The sequence below is a fragment of the Ochotona curzoniae genome, unplaced genomic scaffold (genome assembly GCF_017591425.1).
Source record: "Ochotona curzoniae isolate NIBS_2020 unplaced genomic scaffold, NIBS_Ocur_1.0 contig_3643, whole genome shotgun sequence".
Taxonomy (NCBI): domain Eukaryota; kingdom Metazoa; phylum Chordata; class Mammalia; order Lagomorpha; family Ochotonidae; genus Ochotona; species Ochotona curzoniae.
The window spans coordinates 6,138,186-6,166,163 of NW_024465933.1; the positions used below are offsets into that span (position 1 = coordinate 6,138,186).

Genomic DNA, 27,978 nt, shown 5'->3' on the forward strand with positions numbered 1-27,978 from the left:
ATTTTTGGGAAGTCAGATTTACAGAAAGGATATACAGAGAAAAAGATCTTTTATCTGCTAGCTCATTCCCAAAGTGACTGCATCGGCCAGAGCTGAGCTGATCCTAAGCCAGCAGCCAAGAGGTTTCTCTGGGTTGGTCTTCCACATGGGTGCAGGGTCCCAAGGCCTTGGCAGTCCTCCACTGCCTTCCCAGGGCACAAGCAGGGAACTGGAATGGAAGTGGAGAATCTGGGACAAAAACTGGCATCCATATGGGATCCTGGCACTTGCAAGGCTAGGACTTCAGCCACTAGGCTCTGGCACTGGGCTCAAATGGTAGGTTTTTAACCTCTATGTTGGAAACTTATTGTTCCAATACATATTAATTACATGTTATTATTTTCCAGCTCGGCTATTCAATACATGTATTGGCAATAATGCTCCTTTGCTTGCTTGCCTTATAATGACTTTTACAACAAATTAATGAGGAACAAGCAAACCTCTGTTTTAAGGTAGAATGATAGAAAAAAAGGACTTACTTTGCTTCATTAGTTGAACTGCTAAAGTTGGACAGTTGGAACACATCAGAGAAAACATTCGAACCACCATGATAAACATCCCAGAACTCAAGATGGGTGGAGTCACCACCAACAGCTGTTGAACATTTGTGAGCAAATCTTTGGAGGCAACTTGCTGGAGTAAATTCTTCACAAACACAAGGAAAAAACAACTGTAATAAAATTACTGTATAAAGAAAATTATTCCACAATTCAACAACTTAAAAAATACTACCTCTTACCTCCTCATGCTGGAAATTGTCCACAAGACGCGCAAAACAAAGGCAAGTGCTTTCCACTGACTTTTTGTCCTATTTTGTAAAAGGAAAAAGTTTATCAACATTAGCCATTCTTTATTCTCATGCATCACTGTCTTATTATCTAGTCCCAAATTCTCTAAATCACTCAGCAGATGTTAGCTTGAAGAGCAAGGAGTTTAAACAAGATACATTCAGTAATATCAAAATTTCAAAGCAAAGAGAATAAAACACAGAATTACCCCTATCCTCCATGGAAAACCTCACAAGAAAAGCAAAATTAAACACAGAGAAAATGACAAACACTTTACTTCTGTGATCTCAACACCTGAACAAAACTGACACCAAAGATAAATATCCTTCCATTTTAAAGCATCCAGGCAGAAATATTTATATTTAAACATGTATACACTACAAAGTTGACATTGATGATATACGGTTATGTGATTCAGAGGTATACAGGCACATGAGCCATCTGCTGGCTTCAGATTCACCAGTGTGTCCTAGACTCAATCCCCCATGGACATAGACAACTGCATGGAAGACATGGCACAATGTTTAAGTCCTGGTGTCCCAGCTCCCTGCTAACACACCTGCGAACGCAACCGAGGACTGCTGAAATGCTCAGACTCCTGCCTTTCAATGGGAGACTTAGATGCGTTCCCCATTTTGACCTGGCCCAGTCGCAGTTATTGTGGCCATTTGGGTCGTGAACCATTAGATGGATGATTGCTCCATTTCTCACTCTCTTCCTCAACTTTATCACTTTCTCTTTCAAACAAATAACCCAACATTTAAAAAAGAACAGCACACATTTGTTATGTGTGTCCTATGCGTGTACATATTAAAAGAATACACTAGAAGGAACATGCCATAACACAGTAGGTTAAGCCTCTGCTTGAGGCAGCAGCAACCCATGCAAGCACTGGTTTGGGTCCCAGTTGCTCCACTTCTGAATCTGCTCTCCCTGCTTGTGGCCCAGCAAAGCAGAGGAGGATTGCTCACTGGGTCCCTGCACCCATGAGAAAGACACAAAAGCTCCTGGCACAGCCATGATTGACCCAGCTCTAGCCATTTCAGCCATTTGTGGACTGAACACAAGATGGAAGATCTGTCTTTCCTCTGCCTTGCAAATGAAAATGAAATCAATCTTTAAATATACAAAACCAAAACCAAAAAAGCTAGTTTTTCAGAAAACCAGGAAAAGGTCTCCAGGGAAAAAAACAAAAACAAAAACAAAAAACCAGAAACACACTTCACTTTAAAGCAGTAGTTTCTTTGAGACTACAGAACTAATCATAATAAAAAGGATTTTATATATGACAAAAATTGTTTTACTGCTTCATGTGTTCTTGCTTTTTAAAATTTTTAAGTGAACATCAAATGTAAACATTCTATTTCTATAAAAATAATTCAATTATAAAAGGCCAACATCTTTGATGACATTATGACGTCTAGAAATGTGCTACAAATAGTAGACAGTTATGAAATCTCTGACTTTGTTATAGTTTTAAGAGCATCATATGGAACTACTTGTCACAAAACAAGAGAACATATTTTTAGTGCAAGAAAGGAAACAGCACCTTAAGTCAAGTATATATTAAAACTTCACTAAGAAAAAATGAATAGCATTATTTTATTTTAATCATTTTAAAAGAAAAATACTTTGGGGTATTTTAATGATCATTGGGGGTGGTTTAGAGCATTTTCTATGTTATATTAAATCCCTTATCTGTCTAATTTCCCCTTCTGTAAGACACAAGCACTGGTGTAAGTGCCATCCTAACACGCCTAGAAAAGCATCAGAAGATGGCCCCATCCTGGGATCCTTGCCACACACATGAGATCAGAATTGAGCTCCAGACTCCTGGCTTCACCTTGGTCCAGCTTTACTATTGTGGCCATTTCAGCCTCATTTAACTGGATATGACTGGATAACATAGAAGAAAGCATGCAGAAGCCTTCCAATAAGATATATCTTATTCAACGTCAGTTAAAATGGTCAATTTTTTTTTTAAGATTTATTTTTATTATTTTTTCATTGGAAAGGCGGATATACAGAGAGGAGAGACAGAGAGGAAGATCTTCCGTCCGATGATTCACTCCCCAAGTGAGCGCAACGGGCCAATACTATGCCGATCCGAAGCCAGGAGCCTCTTCCGGGTCTCCCACGCGGGTGCAGGGTCCCAAAGCTTTGGGCTGTCCTCGACTGCTTTCCCGGGCCACAGGCAGGGAGCTGGAAGGGAAGCGGGGCTGCCGGGATTAGAACCGGCGCCCATATGGGATCCCGGGCATGCAAGGCGAGGACCTTTAACCACTGCGCCACCGCGCCGGGCCCAAAATGATCAATTTTTAAAAGCAATAATAAAAGAGCTTCCCACTTTACCTGATGAGTTAGCCTTTGGGTAAGCAAGGGGAGGGAATCTGCCACAAAATGAAATTCATCTGGCGTGATGCTTTGGCAGCAATTGGCTGCAATTGCTAGTGCATTTCTTTGGGCATTGATGCTGAAGAATTCGAGATACAACAAGCAGTCTGCCAAACCACCCTACAATATAGAAAACTGTTAGATGAAGAAAAATCCTTTTATCAGAAACACAAAAATAAAAAGTAACTACTAAGAAGCTTAGGAAATCACTAGGAAACAACACCTATCTCAGAACCAGCACAACCAAGGAGCCAATCTGAGACCCAGCACTGAACGCAGAACACTCACCGCCTGCAGAATGGCTTTACTGTGTCTCCGCGACAGCATCTCCAAGGCAGTCAAGGCCTGCTCTGCCACATCAATGCACTGGATGACTTGCAGCTGCAAACACGTCAACAGTAACTTAAGGTTATCGCTGAAGTCTTATCCAGAAGTTTATCTTCTGCATGAATAAGCACCATATTTACCTATAATTTCCCTCACAACATGAAACGCACAATAGGAAATCACTAATGAACCTCAGTTAGATGTACAATCAAATTTCCTTCTAATAATTCTAAGATGCTCAATTAGCCCAATAACATAACTTTACATCTTTATATTTAAAATATATGGATTGTTTTATATTAATTTTAAAACACATGTTAAATTTTACACTATAAGCTTATCATATAAATGTAAATTGTATGCATTAGATAAAAAAGGTCCATAACGCAAGCCAAACACAATCTACCATAGATCACATAAAAAATTCCCTTCACCACTGACTTGACCCTTTGATCCTGAGCAAGGCAGTTGGTCCTCTGGAGCTGGACGATGATGCTATTAAGCAGCTCTTCGCCTCTGTGAGATGCTTCCTAAAGGTGACACTTGCACAGCAAGCGCTAAGCTCTTTTTTGAAACATACAGATGTGAGCATTATAATTATATAAATTATGGAAAAATTAAAACCAAGCTGATTTTATAAATGATTTATTAGCTGCAACTTCATTAGTCTGTTGAACATAAATATTTTTCCAGAATCCTGGATTAAAACAGATTTTGGAAGCTAGAATTTCAAAATTCAAAGGTTGATTCCACATGTCTACTTTTGGACGAGCTGAGCAAAGACAGAGTTGCCTTTATTTTTCCTTTCATTTAGAAGCAGATTCAGACAGCATGCAAACTCAAAACAAACACTCCATTCTTCCCAGTTAACTCCCCAGTGCTTTGCAGGGTCAGGACTGGACCAAGCAGGAGCTGGAAGCCAGAAACTCAATCCAAGTCTCCCCAAAAGAAGGCTGAGCCCCAAAGTTAGCAATCACCTGCTGCCTCCCAGGACGGCACTGACAGCAATTGGGAATGGGGAGTCGGAAGTGGAGAAGTGAGAAGCAGTTCAGGTCCTCCCATACGGGACACAGGCATCTGCTCTGCTGAGCCCAAGCCCACTCTGAATTACCTTTTCTAAGAAGACAGGAATAGCATCTACAACCACAGCAGAGGATCGAGGAAGTGCTTCCATCATGTATGTTAAGGCTCGACAAGCATGGTTCATCTAGAAAACAAGGATACTTGCTTCATAGAAACTCAAAATGTACATTCAGCATGTTTCAAAAAGTATCCATTTATACTTACAATATCAAAATTATGTTCCATCTGCAATAATGTTATCTGTTAAAAAAGATAAAAAGTTTGTTATATAGAAGCTATATTCTTAAAGCAAAGCCCTGAATTTATTTATTCATTTCTTAGTTTTGCTGGAATGTAAAGCATTACGAAAAACTTATCACCAAAAAATAAAATCAAGATAAAATCTATCCGGCATATGTAAGAAACAATTACTTTCAGGGTGGCTCTTCTCTTGGCCCTTTGGATCCAATGTATGCTGCGGGAAAAGGAGCAGTTCATGATCCAAGTTAGAAGCACAGCTTTCCTACTATCTGCAAGCAAGCTTTCTGGTGTTTCTCAACACTTTCAGAAACCCTTTATCAGACCGGTGAGAACTCACCTGTCATTACACACTCTCCTAAGTAAGTGAGGAAGGACAATGCACTGACAGCTGCTGAACCAGCAACAGTCAGCACACATACAGGTCAATGCATTTTAAACACAAGACTGATCATGCACCACAAACTGAACTGTAAGACAAATTAATATAATTACTCCAGACTCCAGTAATTCAAAGGGCTCAAAGAATGGAATTAAGTAATGTTACTTTGGGGCAAAATATTTGAAATTCATGCAACTGTTTTCATAGTGAAATTTTTTCACAAACCTTCCAAGGACCCCTCTTACTCATAAGTGAATTTAAATATCTTGATCTTAACATTATTTTAGAAATCAAATCAATCAGATTTCAGCCACATCACTTATTAAAGAAAAAGGAAAAACTGACAAAGTTATACATTCCTAAAGCAGCTGTATTCATCAAAGGTTCCATTTTAAAACCTCTACCTCCATGGCAGAGCAAGGCAGAGGAGGAGAGAAAAAAAAAGGAGGGAGAAGGAGAAGGGAACACAAGAGGGAGAATTGGGCTGGTTCACACCACAAATGGTCCCAACAGGCAACACCGGGCCAGACTGAAGGCAGGAGCATCTCCCAGGCATCCCATTAGGCCTTGCCAACCTGGGTCATCCTCCATTACTTTGTCAGACGCATTAGTAGTGAGCCAAATTAGAAATGCAGTAGCCACAACTTGGAACAATGCCCATACAGGATGTAGGTATTGTAGCCACCTTCCTTAACTGCTATGTCACAACACCAGCCCAGAAGTTGCCATCTCAAGGAGATGATAATCACTCACTGTTTTAAGTTTAATGGAAATGTTTTAATGAACCAAATCCACCCTTCAATTAAATGTCTAAAATAGTGGCTAGCGTTGTGGCACAGCAAACTGATCCAGTGCCTTCCGGGCTGATCCTAAGGGTGTGCTGGGTTTGGGACAAGACTTTTCTGCTCTGACCCAGCTTCCCAGAACCCATAGGGGAGAGCAGGATGAATTCCTAATCCAGGTGTTGCCTTGGTCCAGACTTGATTATTGCTGCAATCTGGGGAGCAGACTCTTTCTCTGCATCAACTAGTGAATTGGTGAATTGAATTGTGTCAGCATTTCTGCGTACACAAATGGCTTCCCCATTTAAGAACTACATTTTAACTACAGAAAGCATAAGGTGAGCGCAGCTCTTCACATTTCAATTAACAGAAAGTCTAAATTCACATAATGAAAGCCATTTCCTAAACCAATCAGCAATCTGAAACTGGATTTTGGTAAAGCAAAATCAAACTGTGAAGACTAACAGCATTTTCATGAAACATGACAATCTTTAACGAGAATGGACTAAACAGGATTACTTGCTTTTATTATTTGTAGGTCTGAGTGGCAGAAAATGACTAAACTGCTCTATGCTTTAACAACCTTCACAAAACCAGGCCTCCTTTACAATTAAGTAGAATGAAGATTATGCCATCTGATATCTCATAGGGCATAAAAGTTGCCATTGTTCTCTAATAAGACAATCTGATATATTAACTACAGTTCTTTTTTTTTTTAAGATTTAATTTTTATTAGAAAGGCACATATACAGCGAGGAGGAGACAAGAGAGGGAGATCATTTGTCCGATGACTCACTCCCCAAGAGGCCGCATTGGCCAAGCCAATCCCAAGCCAGGAGCCAGGAGCCTTTTTCTGGTCTCCCACACGGGTGCAGGGTTCCAAGGCCTAATGGCGATCCTCAACTGCTTTCCCGGGCCACAAGCAAGGAGCTGGATGGGAAGCTAGACTGCAGAAATTAGGTCCAGTGCCCATGTAGGATCTGGGTGCATTCAAGGTGAGGACTTCATCTGCTAGGCCATCACACTAGGCCCTACATTTTCATTTTTGACACTTTGACTGGGTATGTTAAAACATGTGATTTTAATGTTGCAAACAAAACATTCAATAACTGTAATGATAATTATTAACTTTTATTAGTGTTTGAGTCAGACTTAAGTTTTATTCTTACTTATAGCCAGTTTCTTCAATTTTGCAGAAAACCATTGTCAAGCCTCTATTTAAAAATTATAAAATTGATAAAGGGCCTACATTTGCGAATACAGTGTCTTGTTTTCGCATGCAAAAGTGTAAAAACAATTAAGATGTAAATATATACCAAGCACCCACAATAGCAGTTCAGCTCACATGTACACTGAAGAATCACTGAAATATCTTTGTTGCTCCCAACCTTCCTTTGTTTTGCTTACGATAAAATCTTTTAAGCTGGAATGATCCACAATGTTTATGGACTGCTCTGCTCCAATACTAAAGCTTTGTTGTTGTTGTTGTTTTCTTAAACCAAAGCTTTCTGATCCACACAGGAAAACCAAGGTGAGCTTCTTTTATAATTCCCCAGTGGCTCAGTAAGGAAGTGTAATCATTTTTATAGTAAAAATTAAGGCAAATAATGTAAAACCAATTACATTGAAGTATGAAAGATCAGATGCCAATCCGTCAAAAAATGGCTCAGAAACATTTACCAACCCATCATTAATAATTACATTATCTATACATGTGAAAATAAAAGCACCAAGTCATATAGTCCAGTCATAATTCTATTCATTTCTAAAGTCACAATAGCCACACATACACTCAAAGAGTAAGAAAGGTACAACAAGGGGAAAAACGTATGCCTACCAAAGCTGGAACAACACTCTTGACAGGAAATCCTCCCAGTGTCTCCTCATTTCCCATGACCAACAACTGACACATTTCAATAACTGCCTGGAGCTGCTGGCTTTCGTCACTGGCTTGCAGTCCTTGTAGAAGTTGCTGGGCCTTAGAACCTTCACAGAAAGGAAATAATGTTTAAATTTCTGAGAAAATTATCACCAGGAGGTAAGGTGTGACTCATTCCCTTGGACTCCAATTAAAAGACTGATCTACACCAGGGTCAAGATACATTACTAACACATACAACAAACAGAGCTAAGTTAGCTGGATCTGCTCTGTCTTAATGCAACCCAGTGACTTACCTATCTCTTCAAAAAATATTTCAGCCATAAAATTAAAATATCCACAAAATTAATATACAACTAATAATACTAACAGGTTTGTTTTAAACTCACAGAGTAAGCAAAAACTTGGTACACTGAACACATATTAAACAATGGTGGTCTTCATGACTTCTCACTTAAGAGAATGGATAGTGATGGCGTAACAGACTAACATTCAGATGTGAAGATACAGTGCAGAGTGCATCTCTATGCCCAGATCAAAGATGGACTCCCAATGGCACTGTTGGACATAACTAGACAATGGGATACTGGACTGACATAGTCTGTACCACAAATGTCAGGGCACACTTAAATAACAGACTGATGGACTTACAACTGCTCATGAAGGACTATACTATTGTGATAATATGGGGAAAATTACTCAGGGGGTGGGAATTTAGAGAGGGAGTAGGAAAATCACAGATCTTATGGGATTGTGCCATAAAATTAAAAAAAAAAAAAAAAAAATCAAGGCCAGGGAAAAAAAAGTGAGCCTCCACAGGAAATGCAACACTAAATATTTGTACTATGATAAATGTATGTAACGAGGAAAGAGCAAGAAAATAAATACAAATGATAATGTCCTGAACAAAACATTATATAAACACAGCAAAATTATAGGAATTTACATCTTCCCATGTACTGTGCAGATGCTGAGTACAAGAGGACTTTTGCTTACTTTTAAGACACAATTATGTTACACAAACAATTGAAAAACACCAAGACTCACCCCCATAAGGGAATAAACTGACATTAAAATGAAGAAATTCAAAAGGTGAAGTCTATAAACTTGTTTCCTTTTTCAAAGACTTTCCTACCTGAAGCCATAATTAATTCAGTCAGTTTTCAGATGTGACGTTATGTTCAAGCATTGTTTTTCTTCTTACACCATGTTTAGCTATTCTGTGTGTATTTAACTTTTCTACTTCAATCCCATGAAGTACTAAAATGGCATTATACTTAGAAACTGTCCATATATACACACTATGAATTCACACTAAAACCAAAAATTTTAGTTGTTTCTGTGATCTCCTACAAATAAACAGGAGGCTGGCACTGTCCTCTGAGGCGCAGTATGCTGACTCCGGATACAGAGGAAGGGAGAGTGTTAGCCACAGTGCCCTTGGGAGTCAGAAGAGGCTAAGTCATGGAACTGACACTCCCCACCAGACATCGGTTGAGCACCGGAACCGTGACAAGAAACAGGGGCCACGTAAGAAGCATTAATGAGAGGGAAAACACTCCTTCGGTCCCACAGTCTAGAAGCTGAACTAGCACTAGAATAAGGGGCCTCAAACAGAGAACCAGGAACACTAAGAGCCTCCAAAGACATCTGCCACATTCTCAAACGGCTTCATTTGTCGAGTCAGAGGAGCAGGGATTGCCAAGGTTCCCAAACTCCTTACAGACCCACAATAGAAAAATAGTGATGAGCCAAAAGCGAAATGAGTCTTAACAAAATTGCAATGCTGGTCAGAACAAGGTCAAGTTCTGACTGGAAATAAACTGATTGCCAATGATCTCTTCTATTAAACAAAGAAACAGTGGTAGCAGATCATCATAGAACTCCTCAGTTCTTTTACACAAAATGCCTGATACATACTCAAGTTTATATATGACATCATTTTAAAAAGTGTGTTTGATGGCATGTTATCTACCATACATCAGAAAGATCAAAGACATCAGTAACATTTCAGAATATCGGAACTTAAACAATGCTGAAATCTATAAACAGCATATCGATTCTATAGAAACATCAATGCTGGATTCCCCCCACAACCCCAAAGTTTAAATAAAGACAATATATACCAAAAAGAATTTGTGTAAATTTGTGACTATACTAAAGCTGTATTCTCAGTTTAATCTGAAGTCTCAAGAGTAACTACTGTATCAGCCATTTTATTATTAAAATCTCATAACTCATTAATCTGATGAATAATGACGAGTGATTCTGTGCTGATGCCTTTCCTCTCAAGCTCATGACTAACTAATGAGCGAACTTTCATTAAAATACAAAAATCCTAAAACTGGAATCAATGTAAGCAATGAAGTAAGAGTCCATAATTGCCAGTTGTAAAACCTTTACATCTCTGTAGATCAAACTAAAGAATTTTCTCTAAAACTCATTTTGTTGTAACGATCCTAGTTCAATAATTAAAAATAAAAACTAAGACCTTACAGTTGCTCTCAGACAAAATGCAAAGGCCCATTTTAAAAAACTGGTTGAAATTCATTCAAAACTCCTTTATCACCAGATAGTTAGCCAAAACAGCAGTTTCCTAATCAGTACAGGATTTTAGGAAAGGAAAAACTTTCCAAGTAGCCACTTACTAGCTCCGCTGCCAATCGTTCTATGGAAAAGTTGTGACATCCGAGGACCAAGAGGACCAAACAGGTGAGGAGGAAGACCCCTGGCCTCTAATAAAGCTAAAGGAGAAAGAGGTGAGAAGAGAGTAGTTGATCCAATGCAATTGATTAATTCTTCTGACATAATGTACTTTTAGTCAATGACACTTTCCAATCTGAATATCAACAGAATCTGTTAAATTTTCTAGACCATTCTAACATATTAGCACAATTAATCTAAATTAAAATATACATGTGCCAGTACCAAGTACTCCAGGGGTTTATGGAAAGATTAACCATCAGTGCGGTAATAATTGTATAAATAGCCTAATAAATATTTCAATGCAAATATTTACTTTGAAGAAATTACATGTTAATTTACACATGCTTTCTTTTCCCTGTTATAGCCCAATTAGGTACTGTTAGGACACCCTCTCTTAACATACACAGTACAAAACACTGATACTCACTTCTAAAAAGAAATGCTTAAAAAAATGCCATCTGTGTATAAACATTCTTAGTATAAGATATAGTCTTCAGTTCTCACAAAAGCATCAAAGCAGTGACACCATACAAATAACATTTCTTCTAAGTCTCACAACAGAAATCTATTTTAAATCAATAACAAAATTGAAATGCATACCCTCTTCTAAATCATCAGCATATAGGCTTAAAAATCATGTACAGCTGACATCAGTAAACTATCAGTTAAGAGAATATATTATTAAGCAAACAATTTTTGAAGATGTTTATTATTAAATCAACTTTACAGAAAATCACAAGGAAAACTACACTTTTAACATAAAAATAAATACATAAAGATGCTCTGAAAAGTCTGTGGAAAACTGGAGTATTCATCTTGTGGCAGAAATTTTGAAATCAGCAAGTATGATATGTTTTCAAAAGTTGGTGGGAAATGCATTTTGTGAAAAAGCAATACATGGATTTCAAGATCTTTATTACCAAAACACACCTAATTTTATCTCCATTTTCCAGTAACTTCTTCAAAGTACTCATGCATAAGAGTTCCTCTAAAATGAAAAAGCAATTTATAGCTCATCTTCTAACTCCAAATCAACTCTTAGAAAAGCCTTTTTTAAGTGCGGACACCACCAGATTATGTTTCAAACATTTTCTGAACTAATTTCCATAAACAGTAGTAACAGACAGCCGTGCAGGCTCAGTAACAGTGTTTACCTTGCAATCGCCCCATCTCGGAATCATCAGATTCACTCTCCCCAGAAGTGGCCATGCCAACAGCCCCTGCAACAGAACTAGAAGCTGGGGCAGCGGGAGACAAGGTTAGCAATAGGAGACAAACAATTGAAATCTACTATAACCAAAGTTTCACAGAATATAGTCAGTAAAGGCAATTCGCTTGTCTTCCTTCCTACTGCACACTCAGTTTTTGTATTATAGACTTCATCCAAACTGTTTTGATATCACAACAAGGGTTGGTGTTGTGGCATAATAAGCTGCGGTTTGTGACACAAGCACAGGAATACAGGTACCTTCCCGCTATTGGGACTTGGAAAGCAGAGATGGCCCAAGTGCATGGGTTACCGATATCCCTGTGGGATTAACAGGATCAAGCTTTGAGCTCCTGGTTTCAGAGAGGCATAGCCCTGGCCACCACGGCCATCTCCCAAACCCTTTCCATGCTCTGTCTCTGCCACTTTGCCTTTAAAATAAGTAAATTGCTTTTTTTTCTTTTAAAGATTTACTAATTTTCATTTTAAGACAGATATACATAGAGAAGAGAGACAGGGAGAGAAATTTTCCATCCTCTGGTTCACCCACTAAACAGCCATAACAGCCAGAGATGAGCTGAACTGACTTGAAGGTGGGAGTCAGGAGCTTCTGAGCCTTCCACATGGGTACAGACCCAAGGACCTGCACCTTTCCCCACTGCTTTCTCAGAGCATAAGCAGAGACCTGCCATCAGATGTGAAGCAGCCAGGACTCAAACCAATACGCACATGGCCTAGACTAGCGTTTAATGCCACTGTGTCAGCCCCAAATAAATCTTAAATAAGTGGTCACCACTGCAATGTAGTAGCCTCCACGTGCAACACCACCATCTCCTATGGTTCGAGTTCCAGTTACTCCCGTTCCAATCCAGGTACCTACTAATGTGTCTGGAAGTAATGCAAAGTGGTTTGCATTGAATGCTGGGGTTCCAGCTTCAAACAGGCCCAACTCTGGCCACGGCAGTCATTTGGGGAGTGACAGACAGACATTAGAAATCTGCATATTTTGCTACCTAACAGTGCCTTTCAAATATATAAACAAACATTTTTAAAAATTAAAATAAGCATTTAAAATACAATTCTTGCATTTTGTTACTGAACAAATGGTTTTGACAGATTCCTCATGATTCTGAAGCCTTTCTTGAATTAAATCCTGACTCCTCTAGAGAGCTAAGCTAGTATGATAGTTAATGCCCTAAGCAGACATTCTATAGATATGTGCCTTTTTTGTCTGCTATATTCCTCCTAGATGGGGAAGTCTTAACACAATCAGTTATCAATTTTCTCTCATCTCAAGAGTGGGAAAAGACTATACCTTTTATTCTGACAAAATACACCTTTTTTTAACTGACAAAATGCTCAGTTAACACATTACAGCTAAACAAGTGAACTGTTATTTCGAGGTATGAAAGAGAGGACAACTGAGAGGTTTAACGTAGTGTGGGCAGTGGGGCTAGTGCCACGGACATGCTGCCTGCATTCCAGGAGTGCAGATCTGTATTCCAGCTGCTTTCCTTGTGATCCAGCTCCCAGCTAACGTGCCTGGGAAAGCAGCAGGGAGGAGACAGTCCAAGCACCTGGACCCCTGCACCCACACAGAGACCCAGAAGAAGCTCCAGATACTTGGTTCAGACTGGACTAACTCTGGTCAATTGGGGAGTGGGGCTTAAAAAAAAAAACAGTGTAAGCCAGATAGATCATTTCTGTCACTACTTATTGTTTTAAGAGGCTCATGAGTAACATGAATTTAAGAACCTTTCCACAAAAATATAACATTATCTTAGCCACAAACTATATTTCCATGCTTTCATATTATCTTTGTCTATGCATCAGCAACTATTTTCTGTTTCAGATTTTTTTTTTAAATTTTTAGAAAAATCTGATTTGATAAACTGGTCAGAAGAGCATGGGTCAAAGGCCAAATCTAATCCAACATAGTATTTTAAACAAGTTGCATTTTCAAGCTGTGCACAAACACTGTTATTTATTGTTGTCACCAATATTGAATCAATATTGCTAAAATAATTTCATTCAAAGCTCTTCCAGACATGCGGAGAGCAAATAACAAGATATTAAAAACCGAAATAGTTTGACATTTTTAAAAAGCTAGCTCTAAAATCACACATTAAGAAATAAACAAATTGGGCCCGGTGTAGTGGCCTAGAGGCTAACGTCCTTGCCTTGAACGCACCGCTGGGGTCCAATATTGGTGCCAGTTCTAATCCCGGCAGCCCCTCTTTCCATCCAGCTGCCTGCCTGTGCCCTGGGAAAGCAGTAGAGGACGATGCAAAGCCTTGGGACTCTGCACCCGCATAGGAGACCTGGAGCAGGTTCCTGGCTCCTGGCTTTGGATTGGCACAGTACCGGCCATTGCGCTCACTTGGGGAGTGAATCATCGGACGAAGATGTTCTTATTTGACGCTCCTCCTCTCTGTATATCTGACTTTGCAATTAAAAAAAAAAAAAGTAAAAAGAAATAAACAAATGAACACCAAAAAGCTCACTTAGAGCAATGCGAATTTTTAAAATGTATATTCATTAAAGGATATCCTGGGACTGCCTTTAACATATTCTACAGGACTACAACCACTAAAGAGATCCTCAAGGCATGTGTGGTGGCACAACAGGATAAACTGCTGCTATTTAGGAAACCAGCATCCCATATCTTAGCTCCTACAGAATGCCTGGGAAGCAGTTTATGATGGCCAAAATATATGGGGCCTGGATGGAATCTGTAATTTCTGATTCCTGGCTTTGCCTGCTGTAGACATTAGGGACTGTTCAGATAATGCAAGATTTATCTCTCCATCTGGCTTCCATTCTTTTAAAAAAAAAAAAAAAGCTTATAAAATACTGTTTCGTTTGACTCAGCTGCATCACAGCCTAAAACTCAGAAATTTGCCTCTTCTATAGGGTTGTAGACTGGCTGTGACCTCCAACAATCCCAGGTTCCAGAAGGGCTGTCCATTACTGGGATGGACTGGTTGCTGCATGGCTCCTGAGGCTGCCTTGTCAATCTGCATTCCTGAGCTCAGCTGGGAGCTTCCCTTGCAACTATGACCCTGACAGCTTAGTAAATAAAAATAGAAGACACAGGTTCATGACCCAACTCCTGGGATGCGAGTCCAACTCAAGTTAGCATATATAAATCAAAGTGTGTTTCCTCCCTAGAATCTCAAGTGCTGTTGGATTCTTTGGCTTTCTTGCATATAACACTAATACACATTATTTTATCAAACATCATAATGAGTATCTCACATGGTTCTGCCAGAAATACAATCAGATTCAGAACTTGCAAAAGCATACAATCAAATGATTGTACTCCTTCAAACGATTAAAGTCCAACCTTTAGGGATTACAGAACCACTAAGAGGGTAGGAAAATCTGGCCTTCCTTTAAAGAGACATGGAGGAGAAGAACTTCTATCCACTGATTCACTCACTCCCCCAAAAGCCTCAATGGCGAGAGCTGGACTAGTCCAAAGCCAGAAGATTCTTTCAGATCCACTTCACAGCATTGGTCCTGATAACTTGGTTTTCAATTGAGGGGAAGGAAGGCAGGGACAGGGTCAAAGGTGCTATGTTTGTTTTCATTCACAGAAATCATTTGCTAGACATAAAGAGAAGACCCCAGTTACCAGCCCCTTCATGACAAATGTTAAGTAGTTATCCACTGTGGTTCCTTCTGTGTAGGATTTAGAAAATCATATTCAAACTGGTTAGTCTTTAGTCAGTTTACTCAGGAGTAAAGAAAGTAGCTCTGTCACACAGGCAAGAGGCACCAACTACAAAACTCTGTACAGAAGGCTTCTGACCACCAGGAATTCGCCCACCAGATTTGTCCCAGGAGTCATATGTAAAAATCCACCAACAAAAGTTATCCAACAGCAACTTCTCCGTGTCAGTACTCCCTTCTTCTTAATCCACAGATTCAGTCTAATCACAACATATCTTCACAGCAACATGTGAAATAGCTTACATACATTTGCATGGAAAAAAACCTATTATAAAATAAAAATGCTTCACAACTGATCCAATCTTTTATACAGAAAGCAAAAATATTATAAAACTCCTAGAACTAGATTTTACTTGCTAGGAACTGCTAAGGATTCACCAGATGTGTACGTACAGAAGGCAACAGAATACACACACACACACACACATGCACATACAATATACACCTACTTAAACCACTTAGCTAACCTGGTACCACAGCAGAGGGTGGAGGACAAAAGAAACTGATCATCTACTGCAGCTATGTGTTGGCAGTGAAAATCTGGGAAAATAGAGACTCTAAGGTGAACTGTCAAAATCACTTCCCAGTTTTTCTTAATTTTTGAAATTCTTTACAACTTAATTAGGGTAAAAGGTTCAAGGGCTACAGGAAAGTAAGACTATTATTTCCACATTTTTTTCCTGTGCCTGGAGTAAAGAGGAAGGTAAAGGGAGAAATCCCACCCAGTCTCCCACCCATCCCAGGTCCCGGATATGGGGCATGCTCCAAGGTTCTTGCTCAGGTGGTTTTGATAGTTCAACAGTTATGAACTGCTGCCAAATCTCACCACTCCAAGCACGATGAAGTCGCTGAAGAATCCACCGGTTGACACAGTCTATCTTAGAGCCTCCATTTGGCAGTTTTTCACTGCCAACATATGGCGGGGAGAGTTGATTGATTTGTTCTGTCCTCTGTCTTTTTATGGTTAGGGTTCTGAGCCCGAAAGCTCGATTGGGGAAGATTCCCAGAAAAGCTTTGAGGTGATCCCAGACCAGATTCTTGGGTGTACTTGCAAGCACAGGGCTCACAGCACAGTCCATTGCCCCAATCAACTGGTGGTTGCAATTGCTGGGTTGGTTCTGTTTTTAGCCCTATCTTTCACTGGAACCACTGGGGTTGTAATCCATACTCAGTCCTCACATAAACCAGTGGGAGCTGTAGCCTAGTCGGAGCAACCCACAATAACCCCCACAATGCCTGCCGCCTGCCCTGATTCCAGTGCTTGCCATTATGTGCAGCAGACTAGTCCAGTCTGTCCCACATCGCATTCAGCTCTCATACATGTCAACGGGCATTGAAGCCTAGTTTCATCTAACCAGCTCCACTATCCAGTCCACACAGATGTTGTTGGGTGCCTTTCTGTCTAGCCATCCCTGCCCCTGTCCTGGTTTTCATGCTCTCCAGTGGAAATGGTAATCCAGCAGGGAGGAGCCCACTATTTCCCTTCTAGGCCAGTCCTACTCCCAGATTATGTACTCTCCAGGTGATTCTGGGATTCAACTTGACAGACTTAGTTTCCAGTGCCAACCTCTGCCAGCTGACAACATGCTAAAGCCCAACCATCCCTCACCCACTCCAATTTCTGATTGCACTAGAACAACAGTCAGCCCAGCCTGGCTTCTCCTTGAGACCCACCGGTGTTGCAGCCCTGCCTGGCCTAGTCTGCACCCATCCCAGCTCATGCTCTCCTGTGGGAGTGGCTGTCCAGCAGGGGAGCCCTCCACATTCCTCTGGCCAGCTCCGCCTCCCTCCCTTCCTGGATCTCAGGAGTGCTGGATGGGTGCTGCAGTCACATCTGGTACGGGTCAGCTCACCTTGGCATTCCATAATGTGCACTAGTTTTTGTCGCAACTGAACCTGGCTCGACCCACACTCTGTTCTGGTGCTCGGATTTGCCAGTGGGTGATGTGAACTGGTTCAGCCTGGTCTACCCCCGACCCATGCCAATTGTATGCCAGTGGGAAACTTTCCAGCCTGTTCTGGGGCTGTTTCCTTTCATGCTTCTTCGGCTCACCTGCAGGGTCTGTGTCCTGCCAGAGCAGTTGCCCAGGCTCCTCCATCAGAACCTCTCCCAATGCCAGATTTTGCATATACCAGTGGGTCCATGAGCCAGCCCTACTCAGTCCACCTCCTATCCTAGTAGGAACATTGGCCTTTCCTCACTGGCCTTCAACCCAATCTGCTTCTTACTGTTGGATGTTTCAGCCCAACCACAGTTCACCCATACCCAGACACAGCTCCCACATGGCTCAGTAGAGGCAGAGACCTAGCCTAGTCCGTCCCACATCTATCCTGGTCCTCCAGAGCACCAGATGGTGCTGGAGTCTAGCCCGGCTTGGTGCCCCCAGTCTTAGTCCACACTTGTACCAAGAGAGACTGCAGCCAGAACGCAGCCCCCATTCCAGCACCAGCACTCCTTGGTCAGAGCCTCAACCAAACCAGGGTGGGTCCCCTTAACTCCCCAACTGGACCTGTTCCTAGCCATAGACTGCACGCATGCCAGTGGTTGCTCTGACTCAGCTTGGCACAGCCCCTCACCTGTCCCAGCCTCTGTCTTAGATGCTGTGGCTTAGTGTTCCTGACTCACACAGACCAGTAGATGCAAGAGCCTAGCTCAGCATGACCTGCACTCCATCCTGATTTCTAGTTTTACTTGTGAGCTAATGTTTGCTCAGTCCTGCCTGGTCCACCCCACTCCATACCAATCCACACATCAACCAGCCACTGGAGCTACTTTGTTCAGTTTTTCTGGTCCCCAGGTCTGGACCATGTGCTCACCAGCAGGAGCTATGACCCACCAGGGGAGTTTCCCAAGTTCCTCCACCTGACCTATTCCCAGACCCAGTTCTCATACATGCCAGTGTGTTTTAGGCCAGTGCCCAGCATAGTCTGACCTTCCATTTGGCCTTGTATGAGCTGGTAAACGTTGCAGCCCAGCCCACCCTACACCCTATTTAGGACACACATTCGGGTGCTGCTGCTTTGACCAGTCCAGATTGTTGCAGGTTCCTTAACGTGTGACTGATGGCAGGCTCCTTGGTCGCACCTAGCTTAGTCTATCGCCAACCCAACTCTTGAGCTAACCTGTGGGGCTAGTATTTCCACAGGGTTTGGCCCACACATCCCCCACAGAATCCATGCCCAGAAACGGTTCTCTTGTGTGCTAGCTAATGTCATGGCCCTGCCTAATGTGACCCGTCTCCTGATCCATCATTATGTTAGGTAATGGGATATGATCCTGCTAGACATGCCCAGAGCCTTAGCTTTTGCATGGACTGGTGTTCGGTGATTAGCACTGTTCAGTGATTATAAGTTCTACACAGGATTCAAAGGAGGCTGGCATATCAGTCTTATCCATAAATATTATCTGGTCCCTCTCCTCCAACCTACCAGGTCTCATTACCCTTGCTTACCTTCAAAGGAAAAGTTATTCTGTTGTTTGGAGTCTTCAAGCTTGATTTGAAACACAGAAGCACAGTGGACTCAACATGGAGCTACCCAAACAGCAATTCAAAGCCTCAAAACCCCAGAGTTTGCTGCCCAGGGACAGCTCACCGTGTGTTCATGGTGGCTGGAATCTGGACTCTGAGCATGAAGACAGCCTCAGCCTGGCACCCGCCAGCAGCCAACAGGCTGCTGGAAGTTTTAACCCCAACAATCCAAAAGTCGCCCCCTGCCCAATCCCATCCACAGCACAATATTGGCAGTGGGTGGGGCCCGGGACTGCCCTGTTCGCCAGACTTCCCCTCTCAGTGGACTCACCATGAAGGGAGCATCCTCTGAGCTCAGGCAGGCCCAGCAATGGCCACCGCGTGTACGTGGTGGCTGAAATCGGGGCTCTGAGCATGAAGGCAGACCCAGCCTGGGACCCCGAATGGTTCTTTTCTTAAAAATCTGCAACAGCTAGGGCTATTGGGCCAGACTGACGCCAGGAGACAAGGACTCCAGAAAAACTCCCACATAAGTGTCCAGTGCCCAAGTACTTGGGCCATTATCCACTGGCATTCCACAGGCTCCTCAGCAAGAAGTCACAAAGGAAGCGCCACGGCTAAGACTAAAACTGGCGCTCCAACATAGGACATAGATGTCTCCAGGGAATTGAGTAAGCATAACAACACCCACCCCTTGAGTTTGCATTGTACATACAGAGAAATTAAAGCACACACTGAATACCTTAACAATTTCAGGCAATCCACTCCTTTCTATACAAACGCATTAGTGAGCCAGTAGAAGAATTCCTATAGTCCAAAAGGGATCCCTTACTCTAAAACAAAATGAGCCCAGTGTTCCTCAGAGCCAGAAAACATGGCATAGAAATGTTTAATCACTGATACTACAATAAACTTGAAACTACCTAAATCACACTATAATTTCAAATATATATTACAATGAAACACATAGCAGTGTTCAGGAAAGCAAACCGGCGATGTACTAATTAATAAAGCCATGCATTCAACTCCTCATTTCAGACTTCAACTATATTAACTAAAAAATTCTTACAACTAGATACAAACAACCATAGTTGTTACAAATGTGCACTTGATTTCTAACACCTGGATTGGACAATCACATAGCTTGTAACCCTGGAAAAGTTTAACCAGTATGTCTCAGTTTTTCTTCATTTACAAAATGACAATGACAAAAAGCTGTTTTGAATGCCAAATGAAAATACATGTTAAGTATTTAATACTGTGTCTGCAATGAACAGTGCATGTTCTAGAAATATCAGCTTTTACAATTATGACAGCCAGTCTACTTTCAACAGCACATTCAGCAAATTTGTCATCTCTCATTTCCCAGCCCAATGCCTGGCAAGAGAACTGCTCCATTCCACACTCAACCTTGAGATAAACATCAAAGGCTGACTGGAGGCTACATCATCAACAGCGTCTATAGGTTAGCCAAACAGACTGCTTTACTGTTTCTTTACCCACCGGTGAATCATTTAAAACTTTGGAAAAACGATCTCAGGAAAACTACAAAAGGCAAGAGAAAGACCTCTTTCCACCAAAAGAGATGTTGTAAATCTACCATGTAGTTTATCATTCAAAAACAAAAACAAGACGTTTAAAAAAAAAAAAAAAGCTAAGCTGGGCTGGATAAAACAACAGTAACAGAGAAACTAAAGCTCATAAGTTACCCCAGGAATTAAGCATTAAATAAAAACCAGCACATATTTCAACATTAAACAAGAGCACATGAAATTGTTATTCATTTTTGTACCCCTTGATCTTACCAATGAAGATGTTAAACTACTTTTTAAGATTCATCAGCCACAAAAAAATTAAATTATTCAATTAGTTTTGAAAACAGTAATATTTACAACTGCAGAAATGGGAAAATCCTTAATTGTTCTGAGATATTGAAAATTTAAAAAAAAAAACATAGAAAATTAGTTTTTAAAAGGTGCTGAGGTTGAAAACAAATGTAACTGTTCAAGGTTCTAGAAAATCCTGTTAAAACTAAGAACTGTGAGGCAATTTAACCACATCTTACTTTTCTATCATGGACTATAAACTCTGTCTTTGTGCAATTATTACAAGTCCAAGTCAATATATAAAAATTGGAATAGAAGGGAGTTTCTCCTAAGAGCTCTCTGAGTAGAATTAGTACAAAGTTGTACTGAACAAAAATTAAGAAACTACAAATTCAACTAGTCAAAATACCAAACCTGTGAAGCACAAAAGGAAACAAGAAGTTCACACAATGGCAAACTTATCCGTCTCCTCCCTTTCACCACATGCCTGGACTGAGCCATGAGTGACCTAGGAACCCCTCTACCTGCTGCTCCTTGGGGCGCCTCGTCCGGCCGCGCAGCTGACGGGTTGACGGCCTCAGGGTTGCTTTCAGGGTCTGCCATCTTCTCCTGTCGCCGAGCTTCAGCTGCTCCTCTTTTGCCCAGGCCAGAGCCTCGCCGGCTACAACAGAAAAATGTCATCACAGCCTGTACTACCAAGGAACCAGGAGCCATGTATAGACAACACAAAGCTTAGATTCATGGAACACAAAGCATTTCTTCTTTTTAAATAAAAATTGTTGCAGAAAACCACTATGCATAACAACCAAGACTTTGTATATTTAAAATTCTTCCAAGTAACATATCATTCACAATACAAGCTTTTGTGCTGCTAGGAGTTGTTGCTATTCTTATACACAGAAATAATTTGTAAACGCTTCCAACTAAATGGAAAAGTGACTCCTGCAAATAAAATTCAATTCACTTAAAGCAAGTTCCACAACCAGGTTAAATAGTGGATCAATACAAAAGGGACTGCTGACACTACCAGTAAAAGGAGAGGAGGGGATGAGAGAAAAAAAGTCCCAGCCTTCTAGATTCCAGATTACCTACACCATCCAAAATGAACTATCCATGTAACAGACAATACCTTTTAAAACAGACAATAAAAGGTTATCCATAAATAAATAAGAGACTTGCAAAGACACTTGTTTATGACAGGAGCACAGAACACATGGAAAAAGTCTACCACTCATTTCCCATAAAATTTCATTTTACTGGTATGCACTTTTCTCTACTTTAATGGACCAGAGACATATCCTACAACTAACACAAATTAGGAGTGCACAGCAGCTCCCCAAATTACCTGAAGACATAAACAAATGTAACAGGAAAAAGAACCAAAGCAATAGATTATAGTAAAATTGCAGTGAGATTTCAAGCTTCTGGCATTAAAGAGTAAACAGCAGCAGCCATAATTCACATGTAAATGAAGGTTCAGAATTACCTGAAAGTGCTGACAGTTTCCCTCCTAATTAGTATAAATCTTCTCTAAATAGAGGTTTGCTTAATTAATCTTTCCTTTACAAGGAAAGCTCATTCCAAACCCAACTTACAAGCTACTATTTAGAAGAACTCAATTTCAGTCATTTATTATTTAATTGCACTGACACACTGGGCTAGCCAGTTTGGATACACAAGGTTGCTGCCTTCACGCAGAATTAGACTAAAGAGCAGCACAGCCAGCCCCAGCAGGCAGAGGCATGACACTGAGCAGCGCAGATAACCCTTAAGAGGTCTGACAGGAAGGACTGCACACAGCATGACCACCCACACTGCAAGCAACTTCACAGACCCTGATTTCCAGGAAGCACTGGAAGGGAAGAGCTGCAGAAGGGCAGGGCAGGACAGTTTACAATCACCTGACTTCACTCACAGCATGAAATCCCCAGCCATAAAACCTAGTGTATACCTTAATGCATAATAAAACAAAAACTCTGAAGAACTAAGGTACTTTGTCCAAGTTCTGCAAGTACTAAAAATTCTTAAAAGGCAAATGGGTAAACTAACTCCGAGGTATTTCAAATGAAAGAAGTTTAAAAAATAAACGAAAAGGTAAGAATTTAAAAGCAACAAGGAGTCTAATGTCTTAATGATTCATAGGCAATAAACTTCACTGTTTCCTTATATCACTGTTGTACCATTGCTAAGAGCAGCCAATATTAAGTACGGTCAGAGAAGAATTCTACATACTTAAGAGTAGGAAAAGACAAACAAAAAACACTTCCCTAGTACTGGTTCCTGATGCATTTAGCAATGCAAACAAACTACAGAGAGAACTCACAGCTCCCAACTGAATCATGAGCTGCATGAAGGCACCTCACCAAGCTAATCAAGTGTGGATATCTGAGAGAAAATTGAAAAATTCCCAATTAATTAATTAATTAATTAATGCATTAGAAGTAACATGGTGCAGCACAGGTGGTTAACACGCTGGATAGCTGCGTTAACTGGGAGAAGCAGGAACTGCAGAGGGGAAAGCACACTCCCAAGTGCCCTGGGAAGCAGCTGGCCTTGATGACTGCTTCTGGGTTCCTGCCACCCAGGAGAGACCTGCCGAGCAGTGACCCGACCCAGCCACAGACTCTGTGGGGATCTGAGCAGTGAGCCACAGGACGGAGAGCTATAGCTCTGGTCTCTGCCTAATAAATAAACTGGGAAGGAAAAAAAAGAGCAAGAATACAAAATACACAGACATTTTACTGAGATGTTACCATATAGATGAAAATTTACGCTTTTCTCCTCACCACACATTAAGCTTAGAAACTGATGTTAACACTTTTAAAAACGAATTAAGCTGTATTATAGGAATCTCTTTTGATTCACTACTCACACTACTGGGAAATTTACCTATCTTAAAAAAAAAAAAAAACCTACATAGAGATCTTAAGAATTATTTCATAGACTATAACACCAAAAATAGCCAAAGGTTCAACTATTAGCAGTAATTCCAAGAAAGTGGTATAGCAAAAATAAATACTATATAAAAAGGTTGTGAAAATAAACCATGGGGCTCAGGACACTGGCTCAGTGGCTAAATCCTTGCCTTTGAAGTGCCAGGATCACAAAATGGGTAATAGTTAAGAGTCCCAGCTGCTCCACTTCCCATCCAGATCCTTTCTTGCGGCCTGGGAAAGCAGTAGCAAACAGCCCAAAGCCATGGGACCCTGCTCCAACATGGGAAACCTGGAAGAGGCTCCTGACTTGATTCAGATCAGCTCATCTATGACCACTGAGGCCACTTTGGGAGTGAACCAGCAGACCAAAGATCTTCCTCTGGTTCTCCTTCTCTCTGTAAATCTGCATTTCCAATAAAAACAAATGCATCTTAAAAAAAAAAAAAAAAAAAACTAATTAAACTTAGTAAGAAAAACCTTTTTAATTGTGGGAAAAGTTGATGAAAATATCTCTAATAAATCATCAAAAAAAGCTAATGACTTTCCCAGGTCACAAGCAGCAAGCTGGATGACTGGATGGGAAGTTGAGTAGCTGGGACCGAACAGACAGACGCCCATATGGGATCCCAGGAGTGCAAGGTAGGGATTTAGTGACTAGGCTACTGTTTCAGGCCTATTACCGATATTTTTAAGCACATAGTGAACAATTTGATGAAAACTAAAAAAAAAAAAAAAAAAAAAGAAAGAAAAAAACCTGAGCAATGAAAGATAAATCAATGTAAACTAGAAACACCAGATTCTTACCTGGTACTAGCACAGGAGCCCGTGGTCTTTTGGCGTGTGCTCCGCCTCAAGCTGGGGAGCTCAGCAGGTGGGGACTCACTGCGTTTCTTGGTAGATTTCCTTAAGCCTGTATGTGGAAGATACAAAAGCAAAATTTTATGAAGTTATTGTGCATGAACTAACAACTTCAGAAGTTCAGAGAGGGGCTGGCAGCTGTGGTCCTGTAAACCCTGACGTCGCACATCTAAGTGCCTGCAGAGCCCTATTTGCTCCTCCTGCAATCCAGCCTCCTCCCAAAGGGCCTCAGAAGATGGCGCACGTAGCTGCCTCCTGCCCCGCTCAGGGGAAACCTGTTGGCGTCTCTGGCTGCAGCCTCTGTCTTGGCTACGTTATCATTAGCGAAAACCACCAGTGGAGCTCGCACGCCCGTTTGCTCTCTCATAGTACGAGGCACTCCTGGTTCAGAATGGGTTTTCTCAGAGGAGCTCACTGTGGGCTCAGGCTATGCCTTATAATTTGTGACAGTCCTACTTCTCCCAAACCATTCTCTCTCCAAGTTCATGTCTCTGCTCCTCTGGTTCATTAATTAAGACCAAAAGATTTTTGTGTACACTAATTAATTCAATAATTAGTTAAATCTCATTGAAATTACTGCATTTGTACCTTGTTCTTACACTGTCCCATTTCAGGTAGCCTATATAATGCTTACCAATTAAAGTTTAAAAAGAACAAAAACTGATGACTTTATGCCACTCACTGTAAGTAAGAAACATAACTTGAATTTCTAACCTACAGACCATGATCATAGAGAAAAGCCAATCAGGTATGCTCTACATGTTATTGAGGAAGCTAACCATACAGGACTAACAAACTCTTTAAAACACACAGCAACTGAGTTTATATTTTATGAGAACAATGACAGTATCAATCTACATCTTCTCCAATGTTTACATACATGCTGACACACTAGGCAGTGAGACGTACAAGAAACTAGAATGCTAACAGAGTGTCCAAAAATCAACACTCATTATTTCCATGAGAAGTACATGATTAAATACTTTAGTAATTCACTCTAATTTACACATAATAGGTACCCCATTTAAAGAGCATGGTTCAATGAGCTTGACAGGTATGAGCATCCATTCAACCATCAACGAAAGCAAGACACCGACCCTGTCTTTTTGTGACACAGTGGGTAAAGCTACTAGCTACCACATTCATATTCCAAGAGAGACAGTTCATCTCTTGTGCTGCTCCACTTCTGATGCAGCGCCCTAGCAATGTGCCGGGGAAGGCAGCAGATGCTGCTGCAAGCACCTGGCTGCCTGCCACTGAGGTGAGACACACAAGCCGAGTGCCTAGCCCCGGCTTCGGCCTGCAGGGCCCGTCACTAACGCCAACTATTTCTAGGAAGCAACACAATGTCCATTAACAAGAAAGAGTTCCTCAAACAACTGTATGGAATATAGTTACTAGTTAATGAGAATTTGAACATGTTACTATTCACACAATTTCCAGGGCCAACTTCAAAATATGTGCCTATTTTTTAAAGAAACATAACCAGTGACCCAGGGAGTGATGGTGTATATTAAAAAGCTGTACTTAGATCTAAACGCCCATTAATATCAAGTAAGTTATCTCCACAAGCACCTATTAAAAATGACGTCATTTGAGACAAACACCATGACAACAGCCAAAATGCTGTTTGGGTCAACTACATCACAAATCGGAAAAAACGTTGGGAAGAAAACTAAGAACTGAAAAAAATCTACTTGATGTTTATGTTACAAATGAACTGCTCTTTTGAAGGTTAAACTTAATCATCACTTTCCATGACTTTCAAAAGACAAAGAGCACATATTAATGTTAAATACATGTTTGTCGAAATGGTTACATCTTCACATTGTTTTTTAACTCTGATTTTTAAAAAGATCCATCTATTTTATTAGAAAGGCAGATCTATAGAGAAAAGGAGACACGGCAAGATCTTCCATCCGCTAGGACACCCCCCAAGTGATCTGAAACCTGGAACAAGGAGCTTTTTCTGGGTCTCCCCTGTTAGTGCAGGGCCCCAAAGCTTTGGCCATTCTCTGCTGCTTTCCCAGGCCACAAACAGGGAGCAGAATGTGATGTGAAGTAGAGCAGCCAGGGAAACAAACAAGTGCCCATATGGGACCTTGGAACATGCAAGGTGAAGATTCAGCTACTAGGCTATCACACCAAGCCCCAACCGGCCTTACTAAGTACATTTTTTTTTTTAGTATTTCTTTACTAGAAAGTCAGGAGTTAGTACAGAGATGCTGCTCATCTTGTGGTTCACTCTCCTGATGCCAGGAGACTCTTGCAGGTCTCAACATAAATGCAGAGACCCAGATAACTTGTAATTAATTTTTTATGGGGGAGGGGGGGAGGAAGCAGGATGGGAAGCAGACCAGCTGGGATATCAACCAAGACTCACATGAAAAGCCAGCACTGCCAGAGATGGCCTTACTTCTTATTATCACAACACTAACTTCCTACAGACACATCTAAGCAACAGGGGCCCAGCACAACAGCCCAAGTGGCTGAATCCTCTCCTCAAATGCACCAGGATCCCATACAGTCTCCAGTTCCTGTCCTGGCTGCTCCACTTCCCATCCAGCTCCCTGTTAATGGCTTGGAAAAGCAGCAGAGGATGGCCCAAAGCCTTGGGACCCTGCACTCATGTGGGAAACCCAGAAGAAGCTCCTTGTTCCAGGTTTCAGGTCAGCTCAGCTCTAGCCATTGCGGCCACGAGGAGAGTGAACCAGTAGGACAAAGATCTTTCTATTTCTCCTTCTCTCTGTAAATCTGCCTTTCCAATAAAAATAAATAAATCTGGGCCTGGTGCAGTACCTCGGTGGCTGAAGTCCTTTCCTTGCACACAACGGGATCCCATGTAGATGCTGGCTCTGGTCCCCGCAGCCCTGCTTCCCATTCAGCTCCCTGCTTGTGGCCTGGGAGAGCAGTAGAGGACAGACCAAAGCCTTGGAACCCTGCACTCACGTGGGAGACTCCTGCCTTCACATCGGTTCACATTCATACCTTTCCGGCCACATGGAGAGTGAACCAGGGGATAAAAGATCTGTCTCTCTTTTGCTCCAGAAATCTGATCTGCCTTTCCAATATAAATAAGTAATACAAAAGAAATCTTCTGGTCTAGTTCAGGCAAGGTGAAAACAGGTAGGACTCACAATTAGCTGCAGCGAGCTAATTTTAAGTTGATGAATTTTCGTGGCCCATAATACTTGTTTGCAGGGCCCCCTGCACAAAAAATGTTCCCCATCCCTAGCACATGACATTTTGCATTTTCCTTCTTTGAACTTTTTGAATTTTGTTTTTGAATTGTTTTTTTTAAAATAAACATTTTGAAAACAGAAGTGTTA

The 27,978-nt window shown here is 41.2% G+C and overlaps 1 protein-coding gene across 10 annotated transcripts in view; it reads right to left on the reverse strand.

Annotated features, from left to right (window-relative positions):
* Positions 1 to 27,978, reverse strand: part of TRIP12 (thyroid hormone receptor interactor 12) — a 127,308-nt gene that overhangs the window by 41,627 nt on the left and 57,703 nt on the right. For all 10 annotated transcript variants that reach the window (XM_040982850.1, XM_040982852.1, XM_040982849.1 and 7 more), the window contains 11 exons: positions 24,596 to 24,701; positions 21,380 to 21,516; positions 11,772 to 11,855; positions 10,560 to 10,655; positions 7,870 to 8,018; positions 4,836 to 4,871; positions 4,660 to 4,755; positions 3,510 to 3,602; positions 3,180 to 3,341; positions 779 to 847; positions 519 to 684 (listed from right to left, as the gene is read on the reverse strand). In XM_040982850.1, the coding sequence (XP_040838784.1) occupies positions 519 to 684; positions 779 to 847; positions 3,180 to 3,341; positions 3,510 to 3,602; positions 4,660 to 4,755; positions 4,836 to 4,871; positions 7,870 to 8,018; positions 10,560 to 10,655; positions 11,772 to 11,855; positions 21,380 to 21,516; positions 24,596 to 24,701 (1,194 nt within the window). The remainder of the gene's footprint in view (positions 1 to 518; positions 685 to 778; positions 848 to 3,179; positions 3,342 to 3,509; positions 3,603 to 4,659; positions 4,756 to 4,835; positions 4,872 to 7,869; positions 8,019 to 10,559; positions 10,656 to 11,771; positions 11,856 to 21,379; positions 21,517 to 24,595; positions 24,702 to 27,978) is intronic.